This window comes from Giraffa tippelskirchi, chromosome 12 (genome assembly GCF_054371585.1).
Source record: "Giraffa tippelskirchi isolate mGirTip1 chromosome 12, T2T-mGirTip1v1.2.pri, whole genome shotgun sequence".
NCBI lineage: Eukaryota > Metazoa > Chordata > Mammalia > Artiodactyla > Giraffidae > Giraffa > Giraffa tippelskirchi.
In genome coordinates this window covers 60116667-60130572 of record NC_137286.1, presented here as the reverse complement: position 1 = coordinate 60130572, position 13906 = coordinate 60116667, and the positions used below count along the sequence as shown (strand labels likewise).

Below are 13906 nucleotides of genomic sequence, written 5' to 3'. Positions count from 1 at the left end.
TATTTTTTGTGCACTCAAATAGTAAAAATAGTTGTCATTTTCTGAGTGCTTAATTTTTACACATATTATACTAAATACTTTCCAAGCTTTTTTTTCTCATTTAATCCTTAGGACACCCTGCAAGGAGTAATTATTATCATTATTTTACTCATGAGGAAAAAAGCATTTAAAAAGACTACTAAAAAGTGCAAGGTCACACAACCCAAAATTAATAAATTGAAGAGTCAAAGTTTAAACCCGGACTCTCTGGCTCCAAAGCCTGTTTTCCTTACCTCACTATACTATCTTCTCTATAAATAACTTTCATAGAATTATATTTTAATAAAATAGTCAAAAGAATAACATTCCCCTTTTACTGGAGCTTTTTTTTTTTTTTCCAGTGCCCCATTTTATCTGTCTTCCAGTTACCATCTATCTCTTTATTCAACCTTGTAATGAGAGATCGCTGCAAATGCAGGTCCTCTTCCTGTCCCTATGCTCCACATTGTGAACAGTCTGTAGGCCAGTTACAGTGGTATTTGCCCCCTGGAGAGGTTGTGTAGTTGAGTAGCAAGGGCTCCGGGTTTGAAATAATGAAAAACCCAGATTCGAAGCCCGGTTGTGCTATGTGGCAGCCGTGGACAAGTTACTTAGCCCCTGTTACCGTGTCAGTGTGCGTGTCGGAGGAGGAGCCGCCCCAGGTGAAGCCCTTGCCACCGTCTGTACGTAGTAGACCGCGGTGGGTGGCGGCCTGCGGGGGCTCCCCCGGCCCCGCCCGGGCACCGCGCGCTCGCCGGCCTCGAGCCACCCGCGTCTCAGGATGCACCGCCGCACTGGCCGCCTGGCCCGCGTCCCAGGATGCACCGCTGCACTGACCGCCTGGCCCGACTTGGCGACGGAGCCCGGCGTCAGGCCCGAGAGAGAAAGGTGAGGAGAGGGTGTGGCTCGGGGCCCGCGGCCTGCTGTGCGCCGGTGCCTCGCAGGCCGAGGTCGGTCCCGGTCCGGTCCCCCCGCAGGCCGTGTCGGGCCCTTGTGCGGACGCAGGCCGAGGCCATGCCCCGTCCGCCGGTGAGCCGTGTACCAGGCCCCCTCCCCGCAGGTCGAGGCTCGGTCCGGCCCCGGCCCCCGCCAGGCCGCGGCCCTGTCCAGTCCTGGGCCGAGTCTCCGCCGTCTTGCTGCAGCCCACCTACCGGCCTTGCAAAGTCGGTTAGACTCGTCCCAGGACTCCAGTGCCAAGTGGGTTTCCCTCTTTGTCTTGCCCTCATGGGTTTTTGTGAATTGCTGGGTTGGCCCCATCTTCTCAGTCAGGTGACTAGGGGTCAAGCCCACATTTCTGCGGAGTTCAAGAAGGTAAGGGAGCCTAGGAGACTGTCCGGAAGTGGACTCAGGGCCTAGACTCGATTCGCAGACCGCTGTGCCCTCTGTATCCCTGGCCAGCACTTCTGAGGGGGCTCCGTTTTTCTCAGGTGAAAGTTATTATCCCCGTGTGACTTTAAGGAAACTCGAACAATACCCTTTTTTTACTCTACAATTCAACCGAGTGTATCAAGGACCCAGTGTGTGTTTAGACCCAGTGTGAGATCTGGGTGCTGGGACCTCAAAGATGAAAACGATGCCCGTCCTATTCTTCATAGTCATAGCTTGGAGGCCTAAATCACCCTATGATTTTTGATGTTTATTCCAGATTTTCTTTTACCCCATCAGAAAATGGGGGGGGGGGGGTAAAAGAAATCATTTAAATTTAAATCAACTGAAATGGGAGAGTGGAATGTGGAGTTGTAGAAAGGGTAAATTGATCCAGTTACAGTGGTTTGCCTACTGTAAATTGTGCCTTATCTTCCATTAATAGTTCAGTAAACAAATTTAGTAGGTCCAGACCAGCATTTTTTAAGATTAGAATAGACAATAGAGTACATTATAAATAGTATGGATAAGTTTTGTCTTGTGAAACTTTGAGTTGAACGTGCATGCTCAGTCGTGTCTGACTCTTTGCAGCCCCATGGACTGTACCCCACCAGGCTTCTCTGTCCATGGAATTTTTCAAGCAAGACACTGAAGTGGGTTGCCATTTCCTCCTCAAGGGGATTTTCCCAACCCAGGAATAAAACCTGTGTCTCCTGAGTCTCTTGCATTGCAGGCAGACTCTTTACCCACTGAACCACTGGGGAAGGTTTCAGTTATATATATTCAATAGGTATATTTGTACTAGGTTGTGATGTAAAGTATACTTATTGTGGATTACATCTTAAAAATTGTTGCAGGTTTAGATCAGGGCAAATATGTTACATGTATAGAAAGTAACCTTGCAGTGGTAATATTTTATCTTGATAACAGATATTTGCAAAGACTGAAACTATGAAAGAGTCAAATGGTATTTCTGCCCTAATTAGCTCCATGTTTTATAATTACTTTACATGGTATTAGCATGGCATGTATTTGGGTATCTGATCCATCACATTCATTGTAGATTGTTGCTGATGTGTAAGGAATGGAATGGCAAAATTGCTCCAATATATGAGATCAGTCACTCTAGTGGTTGCTGATAATAGAAGCCACAAACCATCATTTTTATTGTGAAAATATGCGTGATTTATAGGTTATGTCTGTTGTTGCCATGTGTGACCTATGAAGATATTTTCTTTCCATTTTCCCTGCTAAAATTCAGTGATGAAGTTAAATAATCTGAGAGTTTTCTGGTCTGTCGTAATTATGATGTTACTTTTTCTGAAAACTTGATGCAGAGCATATCTGAGGTCAAAGGGGCTTTGCTATTGAAAGATGTTTTTCTTTTCAGCTTTGATAAGAGATTTTTTAAAATTTTTAACTAAAATTTAAAGCTCTTAATGGTGGTTGTTGTTCAGTCGCTAAGTTGCATCCAGCTCTTTGCAACCCCATGGACTGAAGCATGCCAGGCTTCCCTGTCCTTCACTATCTCCTGGAGTTTGTTCAGATTCTTGTCCATTCTTGTTCAGATGCTTGCTGTAATAATTATTTTTACATTTTGTATTTGTGTTTATTTGTTGACTAGTTGGTTGGTTGGTTTTGATTTTAAGGATTTAAATAACTTAAAGTTTGGACTATAGTTGTTGAAACTAATTTCCCAGTGTATAATTGATTCTCTAATGTGTTGGTCAGACATTTACTTGTAACCGGCTAGTATTTTGTTTTGCAAATGGACCTTGCAAACAGTTTACCATCATCAAGCAAACTATTTTTTTTAACCATACTTACTGGTAACTGCTATGATAGGAATTCCACAGATGTATGAATTAATGAACATTATAACCGTAAATTATTCATGTAAACATTTGGTGATATATCTTATTAGTTTTTAGCAAAACAATTTTTATACCTGATTTATTTTAAGAGGAACTAATATTTGGCAGTTTTATTCCAGAGAAATGATAAGGCATCTATTTTAAAAAGAGATAAGTGAATGGAAATCATCTGTCCTATTGGACACTTTCAAACTGCACCCAACAGTGAAACAAGTAAAGGGATATCTAAATTTCTAATTCAAAACCAGCCTAACACAAAAGAGGTTAAGAAGGTGGGAGATTATTTTTCCTCAATTGAGGTCTCAGTAGGAACCTTTGAGGGGCACTTTATAATCAGTCTGGTATGCGGTATTTTGCTCCTATCCCTTTAGTCTCTTCCAAAGTGTTAGACTCCAGCACTCACTGTGTAGTTCGGTTGATCTGTTAATAGAGCAAATGACTGCTGACATTCAGGGAATGTGCTTGCTTTTTCCAGCAATAGCCAAAGTTTGAGATCCTTAAGTAGCTAGAAAGCAGGGACCATCTCTACCTTGTTCACTGTGATTTCCTATTTTCAGGCACATAGGAGGTGCTCAGTAAATAATTGTTGAAGGAATGAAAATACCATGGAAGGAGGAAGAGCAGCAGCAGAAGGTACATACAGCTTAAAACGTAGGAGGAAAGAGTATTATCAGATACTTAACTAGTATTTACTGAGGGTCTCCTATGAACCTAGTAGTGTTTCTGGGGTGAGATCTAGGCTCACAGGCTGTTTACAGCCTAGGGGAGACAAGGAATATACTGATCAATTTCAGTTAAAAGAGGATTTTTGTGCTGTACTAATAAAGAATGGGACTGCACATAAAATGGGCCTGATGGTGTGACTTGGATGATAAGTATAAAGAGAAAGGTTGATTCAAGTTGCTTTGAGAGGCAGTGTTTCCCAGAGGAAATGAGTGGGGCCTGGATAAGGAGGGAGCGCAGGTAGGGCATGAGCATAGCCACTGGCTCACCCAAGGGGAGACTGGCATGGGGGACAGTGGGGAGCAAAGTGGGGTAGGCTGCTTGGGGGTTATATTTTGGAGGAGAGGCTAGGAAATAGAGTCATGGAAGTTAGATTACGTGTAACCAGCATAAAGAAGCTGTAAGTTCTGGAGCAAGGAAGTATTTTGTTGAAGGCTGTGTTTTTAGAGTGCTCTAAAGGAGGAGGGCAGCTCTCCCTCAGAGACTAGAAGGGGACAGGACGCAGCCCCCCAGGACTAGAAATTCAGTACTACTTTCAGTCACACCACAATGTTCTGGTCACTGTGGATGCTTTGGTGGCACAAAAGCAACCAATGAGGTGAAATGCATTTGTCCTAGAACTTCACTTTAGGAGGGTCTGGAAATGACCAAAGGGTGTCCACACCTGTTCAGCAGCCACAAACCCACACATGCCGAGTCTCTGCCTCAAGCCTGGTCTGTGTTTCTAATGCCCTGTGGAGTAACAAAGTCATATAAGGAGAAAGAAGTGTGAGTTCTTCTTCTTGGGAATGAATCTTAGTTGCTGACATCATGAAATTTAGTCTAGCTTGTGTTTTTCATAAAGGACTCCATCCTGCCTTTTAAAAACTTGCTCCCAAGAATTCACAAGCTGAAGAGAGGTACCCATCCTTGGTGGTCTCAGGTTGCCAAGCACATCCTCTCTTGGTTCTTTGTTGGCATGTGGTATGTAGGGTATGGGATAAGAGGGAGAATGCGAGCGAGAGGGAAAAGATAGACAGTAAGCCCCTTGAGGTCAGGGGTCTCGCCTTCATCCTCGTGTTTCAAGCAGCTTATACAATACATGTATTGAATGAATGATGACTGGGTAGATAAGGGGCATTTTATTTCCTGATTGTCTGGTATGCATAACATGGTGTTAGTGGCCCAGATATTTATTCAAACACTCATCTCCTTCCTACCTCCTCTTTCTTCATACCTGTTTAGTGCTGGTGCAACTCATAAGGTATATGGAATGCTTGGCACAATGTTGGATTAAGGGAGTGTAGATGTTAAAGCTACCAAGTCAAGCCTTCACAGGCTGAAACTATCATGGGGTTAATGATTTGGAGATGAAAAGTTTATCTGCCTACTCCAGTCTGTTTCCTGAGGCCATACTATGCATTCTGAGCTCCTCATTTAAAATCCATGGCTTATGCTTGCATGCACAAAGACTATGAAGTAGTAACTTTTGAAGTCCGTCTTCTCTGTGGTCCCAATGTGCACCTGGGTAGAGCATATAGAAGTACTCATACCACATATACATGTGGCCATTTCCCTCTGCACTCTTTGTTATAGGGTTAGTGAACACTTCTGCTCATCTCTGTGAGTATGCATCTGTATCAGCTTGGGAAGTCACTCTGTATTTTTATTTTTGAGATACTTAGATCCTTCAAAACACATAATGTTTTATGTCTGGCACATAGTATGAATCCAGTAAATGCATGCTGAGTGAGATAATGAACAAATACTCTGTTCAGAGAATGGTCATGGGTGCTACTTGAAAACTTTATACAATCCTTATACCCAAGATTTAATTGGAGAAACTAAGTCTATGTGCAAAAATAAAGTCTATTAGGAATAAACATAGGAATAAAGCATATAGATTAAATATATTAATAATATTGGTTATTATAATCGTAGCTAAAATGTACAAAGTGCTTACTATGTACCAGGTACTCTCCTAAGAGCTTTGATGGATATTAACTAATTTAATGTTTTCCTAACTCTGGAAGATATTGCTGTTATCTTCCCCATTTTGCGGTTGAGAAACCCAAGGAACTGAGACTTAAGTGACTTGTCTGGAGTCATACAGTCAGTAAGAAGAAGATCACATAATGAGCACAAAGAGGCACTGAGGTTCAGCAGCAAAAACTTTCTGGAGGAGACCAGTTGAGATGTGGCCTGCCCCATCACCGAGGCACAGACCATCTGGTTGGCCATCACCGGGGGTGGTAAACAAGGCCTGCTCACATAGCTAGATAACTGTTTCTTGAAAGAGATTCTCTCCTTTGAGGAGAAGAGCAGATAAACTCTATTAAACTTATATTTTCCTCTCTAGAAAATTAAGTAAGGTTTGGTCTCAAATATAACACACAGCTTAGAATATCAGAAGCTGCCCTGCTTCCCTTTCCTCCACGTCCGCACCACATGCAGCTGGGTACCCTCTGGTCCTTGCTAGCAGAGCTGTGGCACCATGTCTAGTGGTCTGCGTCCCACTAGGGCCCACAGTCCACTTTCCTGTGCCCTACTTCCTCTGTTCCTCTTCTGAGTTCCTAAGTAGCCCTCCAAAGTCCTGATTGGACTTGCCTGCTTTTATCCCCTGCCCCTCTTTTACCCTGCGAACTATTCTTTACACTGTTTCTTACTTCAGTAACATTTAGTGACAAGATTGCTCTGTGTATAAAAACTCATCAGTTTTGTAACACATGTCTTATTACTCCTCTGGAAACCTCTCCACTCTTATCAGGCTTAATTGCTTACATTTTATTGTCAGAGGTAATATTCACTTTTTAAAATGCAATGAATCATTACTATTTTAATAAATGATTTAATATCTATTAATGGGGATTCAAATATATAAAACTGATTTAATGTCTTAAGTCTGAAAGTTTTCTAATAAAATGAAACAGTATTTCCTGGAAGTGACGCCCACACATCTTGCTCTGGCACGCTCCCTTTGTGTTCTCTGTTTTCTGTTAGCAGTGAACTGATGCATTTATCATGAGGCACAAGTGATAAAGAGAGAAAAAAAAGGAAAAAGAAAAACATTACCTTAGGAGTCCTGGAAGGAACATGTTGTGTTTATCTTCCTCAGAGAAACTCCTCAGAGGAACCCAGGCTAACAATGCCCCCAAGTCATAACCAGCAAACCTCCAGAATTCCTCACTTCTGTCCCTCTAGCTGTTGTCCTCTGTTGTACAGGTTTTTCATCTGTCACTAAAGAAGGAGGAACTACACCTTGTCCTTGACTCAAGAAATAGAGCAGATGTGAGATTGTTTTGATGATAGAGAAGCTGTGAGCTCTGTATAAATACTCTGTCTTTGATTTGAACATATATCTCATCAGTAGATGACATATATTTAGTTATACAATTAACAAACAAACAACATGTGGTCCTACAGTGCTCTCTTGGCTTATTTAATTCTGAGAAAGGGAACCCAGAGTAGAGTTCAGAAGTATCCTCTTCCCCAGATATCTGCAGAGTGAAACTGATTGTTGGTTGCCCACAAGTTGGGGTGTTAACTATTGACATGTATTGAACAGCTCAGCACTGTGCTAGGCTCCAGGGATAGAAGGATGTGTGAGGCATGTTCCAGAGGAATTCCCAATATAGTGGGGACTGCATGCATGCTCGGTCAAGTCCAGCTCTCTTGCAACCCCACAAATTGTAGTCTGCCAGGCTCCTCTGTCCATGGGGTTATCCCAGCAAGAACACTGGAGTGGATTGCTATGTCTTCCTTCAGGGGATCTTCCCAACCCAGGGATCCAAACCGCATCTCCTGTGTCTCTTGCATTGCAGGCAGATTCTTTACCATTGAGACACTAGGGAAGCCCGTGTAGTGGGGAAGCAGATACACAACCAGCTAAGTTGTAATAGTAGAGTAGAGTGCTGTAATATAGTTATAAACCCACAACAGGGTGGGCTGAGAGCTGTGCGACTTGGCAGGGGAGTCAGACTTCCATCATGCAAGAGAGAGCGGAAAGAAGCCAATGGACAGGCATGGAAGTTGCCTGTTTCTTTTGCCTGGAAAGTAGTGGGAAAGGACAAGAGGAGATTCTAAAGGACTGGTTGTCTCCTGTGACAAATCTAGACAGAGTATTAAAAAGCAGAGACATCACTTTGCTAACAAAGGTTCATGTAGTCAAAGCTCTGGTTTTTCCAGTGGTCACGTACAAATGTGAGAGTTGGACCACCGAAAAATTGATGCTTTCAAATTGTGGTGCTAGAGAAGACTCTGAGAGTCCCTTGGATAGCACGGAGATCAAACCAGTCAGTCCTAAAGGAAATCAGTCCTGAATATTCATCGGAAGGACTGATGCTGAAGCTCCAATACTTTGGCCACCTGATGCAAAGAGCCAACTCATTGGAAGAGATCCTGATTCTGGGAAAGATTGAGGGCAAGAGGAGAAGAGGGCAACAGAGGATGAGATAGTTGGAAGACATCACCTACTAAATGGACATGAGTTTGAGCAAACTCCAGGAGACAGTGTAGGACAGGGAAGCATGGTGTGCTGCAGTTCATAGGGTTGCAAAGAGTCACAGACAGCTTAGCGACTGAACAACAGACTAGAAATGGACAGTGTGGGTAATTCTGCATAGTCTCCTGGCAAGATCTGATAAGATCTGAACCACAACCTGTGCATTTAGTGCCCACTCTGCTGACAGATCACCGCCTGCCAAATGAGCTTTAAAATTTATGAACCCTTTAATAGAAAAAATCTGAGAAGAGAAACCAGACTAGGAGAATTGCGTAAGCAAGTGTTGAGTGAAAGGGCCTTGACCAGTTTTCCTTCTTTGAACTAAATTCATTAGGGAAATTTGAGAAACTGTAAAGTTTCAGAGAACTTCAAACTGGCATTTTCCTTTTCTCTGCCTCTAGTCAACTTTTATTTTGCTGTGAGCTATTAAGCTGACAGAAGAAGAAAGCTGTCTTTCAGCGGTTGGAGTCAGCCAATGATGAGAGCTAAAAACCAGGCTTTCAGGTAGGCAATGCTGCCCAGACCTCCAGGGAGGCGAGGTTTGGCTTATGAGATGGACAGGAATCAACTTGTTGAAGCTTTTTTACTTGTCAGAGCACCTTTAAATAATCCACGCTTGCAGCTGTTTCATCTTTAGACAAAGGAAAGTGAAAATGGTCCCAAAAGGTGTAACATCTCAAGTTCTGTGACACGAGGGACACCTGCTTTTAAAGTGGCAGCCTCTGAAGCAGGCAGACAATGTTTATATCACGCTACCAAGTTTGTCTTTCCTTGTCTGTGATGGTTGTTCTCTGAGACACATCAAAACAAAGCGAATCACATCCAACTATTCTAAAAAGAAAAGATCACCTGATTTTTTGGGTCATTTTATGGTTCAGAAAGGGGATTTTTTTTCAATTGCTAGAAAACAGGTGGAAAAATTGCATTTCTGAGAGTGATGCTCCTTAGTTAATGAGTTTTGTGGTGTGGTGGTGGTGGTGGTAGTGGTGGTGATTTAGCTAGCAAAATCCATGCCCACATTTCAGGCTTCTGGAGAGTAATACGCTGTCAGACCAGCACAGAGGACCGTGCAGGGCTGTCAGCAGTGTTTCGGGTCTCTCTCCACCACTAAACCCCTTCCTTTTAACACAAAGAGCAAGACTGTCCTGAGTAGTAGTTAACGAATGACTGTGTGCACTGAAATGCAATGATGATGAAGCAATTGATGCATTTGTGATTCACTGTCTCAATGGATTCCAGTTTTCTCCGCTCTAAGTGGTGAAACAGGAAACAGCATCGCATCAGGAAGAACCTGAAGGTGTCCTCCAGGAGCCATGCCCCACGTCACTGATTGCCCTCAGTCAGAAATCTTGACCTGCAACTTTAGAGGGTGGGTCTCTGAAAGAATTTCAGAGCTTACACAGCAGTGAGGTGTGTTCCTCTCTGATGAGAACGAAGCTGGCTGGAGCACTGGGAGTCTGGCTCTGACTCTCTTCACAAGCCAGGGGCATCTTTGTGCACTGAAGTTTCAGAAAGGTAGGCACCATCTTGTGGATGTTATTATTTGAGCACCTTCAAAACCAAGTTGGCCTTGACTCAGTGTATGTGTGTGTGCGTGAGAGAAAGAGAGAGAAAATGATCAAAATGTTTTTGGCCTGATGCGGGAGAGAGAAAACAGGTTCAAAGCCATTTGCTTGATAAGTTTTTAGTAGTGGAGAGTAAACGGTGAATTCAAACTTCTACTTCTAACCTGTATTACTTGCTCTTTGGCAAGTTTAAACTGATTCACTGAAGGCACAGGAAGAATTGTTCAGAGAGTGAAATCACATGAGGCCGAACGCGCCGTCAGTGTAGCTTGATTTATTTTGGAAATCCTTGACTCAAGCTGAAATGAAAAGAGTGTCCATGGATCTCCAGGCAGCACGGAAAAGGCCATCAGACTACTTAAGAATGTCATAAATTTGGAACAAGGCAGAACTTGCTCATCTCACAGTGACAAGCTTTTCTAAGCTTGTTTCATCTTGAGGGAGATAATGTCATGTCCAGAAGACATTAGCTGATTAATTCTAAAACTTCCAGCTTTGTGCAGAAAAACAAAACAAAAACAAAACTTTATTTTTTCTCACCCATGTTTGGTGAGGATGTTCTTTTGAGCAATTTTATTTCCTGAAAACCCTTATACAGAGCAAGGGAAAGAACTTTGGGGAACTTGGTGGGTGATGATTCATTCATTAATCTGTAACATACAAGGTCTTTCTCCACCACAAGTGAGGGTTCAGACTTTAAACAACACTTTTCATTTCTCTCCCCTACAAGCCTTTTTTAAAAAGGGGGTTTCCACTTAAAATTTGATCGTAAAATCCTGGACAAAGGGACAAATTCTTAAAGAGGAAAATAGATACAGATAATAATTGTATAGTCTTCCCATTAAAAAATTTCTGTCATTTCTAAAACCAGTCACATTAATTTACATAATTTGAAAATAATTCTGGGTTTAGTAGTAAAGTGCACTAATTGAGTCCTTATTGTGTATTTATGCATTTCACATTTAGTTCAATGAGACAAGACTCATGCCATTTTCAGATAAGGAAATTCAGTCTCAGTGAGATTTATAGCAGCATAGTAGGGAAGTGAGAGACCCAGAACTCGGTTGCCTTTCTGCACACAGAAATATATGTATGATTGGAGCCTTCTGTATTCCTATCCTTTTCCATCATCTCTTTATGAGTCCTTGCCACCTGGAGGAGTTTCTGAATCCATAATAATACGCAAATTTTGATGTCTGATAGAGCAAAAGACCAAGCGTCAGTCTATATTTGCTTCTGCTCTGGGGGTGAAGTCATGATGAAGTTGACTGAACATGGACTAGTAAGGCAGACAGACCTAGATTTGAATCCCTGCTATGTGACCTAGGCAAATTAGTGAAATTCTTCAAACCTCAGTTTCCTTATTTATAAGCTAATTATAATAATGTCCATCACATAGCCTTGTTATAAGGACTAGAGAGACAAATTATGCAAAGTGCCGCCATCTGTATGATTGAAAAATGGTAGACTTTCGATCAATAATAGTCATTTCTCCAGTAACTTGATGCTTTGACATGCTGGATCCTGTTCTGGGTGTAGGGGTATCAGCAGTGACCACAGAGGCAAGACCCAGCCCTCATGGAGCTAACTGGTGCTTATTTATTATGTCATCGTGTGACTGACTTTCTGTGAAAATCACATTATGATTATTGAGACTCTTTATGGTAGATACAGTCTGGCTTTGACATAGCCTCTGAAGCAAGGTAATGAAAGTCATGTGCCAAGATTCCCCTAAAACATAGTAAAATCAGGCAAAAAGCAAGAACATCAGATACTTCTTTTACAAAAGTCAGTTTGTTCTTCTAATCATTTCAGAGTTAGAGGTCAGGAAGGATATGCTTATATGCAAACATTTACACACACACACACACACACACACACACACACACAGTGAATTCATCTGAGTTTTCCTGGGCCCACAAAGCCATAGTAGAAGCATTACTGACAGGATAGGTGTGGGAGGAGGGTCTGGCTCCAAGAACCCATGGAACATAGTGTCGTGTGGCAACCATTCATTTGCTTTAGGTCTCAGGCCATCTACTCAAGAGCCCTGGGCTTTCCAGGGCCTCCCCAGTTTGAATTTAGGGATAAAGCTTGAACTGGAGATAATACAGCTTTATAAAGATAGATTGGGGGCAAGAGCAATTGACTTATTTACAAGCTAAAAGCCTGGAGTTAAGTAGGCCAGTTGGCACAAGAATGGTATTTTGGCATCTGTCCCTAACTTTGAATCCCAATAAACTGCAGACCATATCAGAGAGATACAAGGGGAACACAGGGAAGCTTCCGCTGGAATCCAGTGCAACTGTATTCTTCCTTTCCCTGGCGACACCTGCATACCCAGTACCACTGACCTTGTTGGGCTTACACACCCTGAGTTTTTTTATGTAGCTGGTAGACCCAGAATGACCGAACAACTCTGTGTCACCCAGACCAGAGAGTTGGCGCTGTGAAAGAAGGCTTTCTAAAGTGGCAAGACTTACTTTTGTAAGCCCAGTGCAACAATCAGTCTCATCATTTTATGGGTCATGTTGCCTTAAAATTGTGTCTTGTAGCAAAGATTTTAAATGATGAAAATATAAACTGAGTTAAAAGCCTAATTAAGTTAAGGCTTAGGTAATAAACTCTCAGACAGCACGTGGATGGAGAGATTAAGAATCTTTAACCTTATATAATACTGTAATAGTGTGAATTCTCTCCAGGGATTTCTATGAACGGGGACAGATGTTTGATTGTAAGTGGACTGTAGCAATCACTGTGTTTTGAAACAGTTAAATTATTTTGAAATTTCATTATTATCAGACCTTACATTCTGCGGAAACCCATTAACAAATGGAAGAGAGCTATGTAAGAGGGGGTGTGACCTTGAGATACATTTCTCCTTTCCCAGGTAGGAGGATTTAGAATTTCCCAAGCAGTGAGTGTTTATATGCTACTCAAATAGAAAATGTTTTGGTTCATTTTAAGAACCATTTTACCTTTATTTATTTATTTTTTTGCCCATGTGGTCACTGGCAAGTCTTTGGAGAGCAGTTGTGCAGTGTTCTAAGGAGTGTGAACTGAGCTGGCCAGAAACCTGATGCATAGCTGGCATTTAGTGTACAGAAATTCGAACTCAATGAAAAGGTTCCCTTTTTTTCCTGAATTATATCTTCAGGAAATACCAGGAAACTGAGCTGCTTAACCAGAATTTCCAAATCCCTCTGCTCAGGATTGGTATACACAAACATACCCCACACAGGCGCACACACATGCACACACATGACACAGACACAGTCACATACATTCATGTGCATAATATAAAAACAAAATCAAAACATACATACTTTGTGTGTGTGTGTTCAGCAGAAGTTTAGTTCTCATGTCATAGAGTGCGAGAGATTGGACCTTCTGCCCTCTGAAACATGTGGTGTGTAGTCACTGGACCGGGAGAAAGAAATGGAAGCAGCTTTCTAGCTTTTTAAAAAACTGAGATATAATTGACATATTAGTTTCAGATGTTGTTATATAATAATTTGATATTTGTATATATTGTGAAATAATTACCAAATATAATTCTCATTAATGGGAAAATATAAAATTCGCAGCTGATACATATATTTAGGTTATTTAAAAAGATAAAATATTACATTGAGGGATTTGAAATCATTTTTTACTTACATTTCCATGTTCTAAAATGAAGTAATTAGGGAGGGAAAATCATATGCCACAATTCAGTTGCTCTTTATAGAGTCCTTGCATTCAAAAACAAGGCCCATTTCTTTTATTTGGTTTCACTGGCCAGACATACTTTAGCAGATAGTCAATAAATAACTCATTGGTTAGACTGACAGGCTGAACAATAATTATTTCAAGATTCAAGCAAAAATTCTAAGAGCCTT

At 41.8% G+C, this 13906-nt stretch overlaps 1 protein-coding gene across 3 annotated transcripts in view; it reads left to right on the top strand.

Moving 5' to 3' along the window:
- Positions 1 to 829: 829 nt before the first annotated feature.
- The window catches only part of CERS3 (ceramide synthase 3), a 173868-nt gene continuing 160791 nt past the window's right edge, over positions 830 to 13906 (top strand). The window contains exons 1-2 of one of the 3 annotated variants that reach the window (XM_081551358.1): positions 830 to 906; positions 8862 to 8964. In XM_081551358.1, the coding sequence (XP_081407484.1) occupies positions 8936 to 8964 (29 nt within the window). In that variant the 5' untranslated portion in view covers positions 830 to 906; positions 8862 to 8935. Of the gene's footprint in view, positions 907 to 3814; positions 3891 to 8861; positions 8965 to 13906 lie in introns of all 3 variants that reach the window. The other 2 variants (XM_081551359.1, XM_081551357.1) reach the window with 2 other exon arrangements.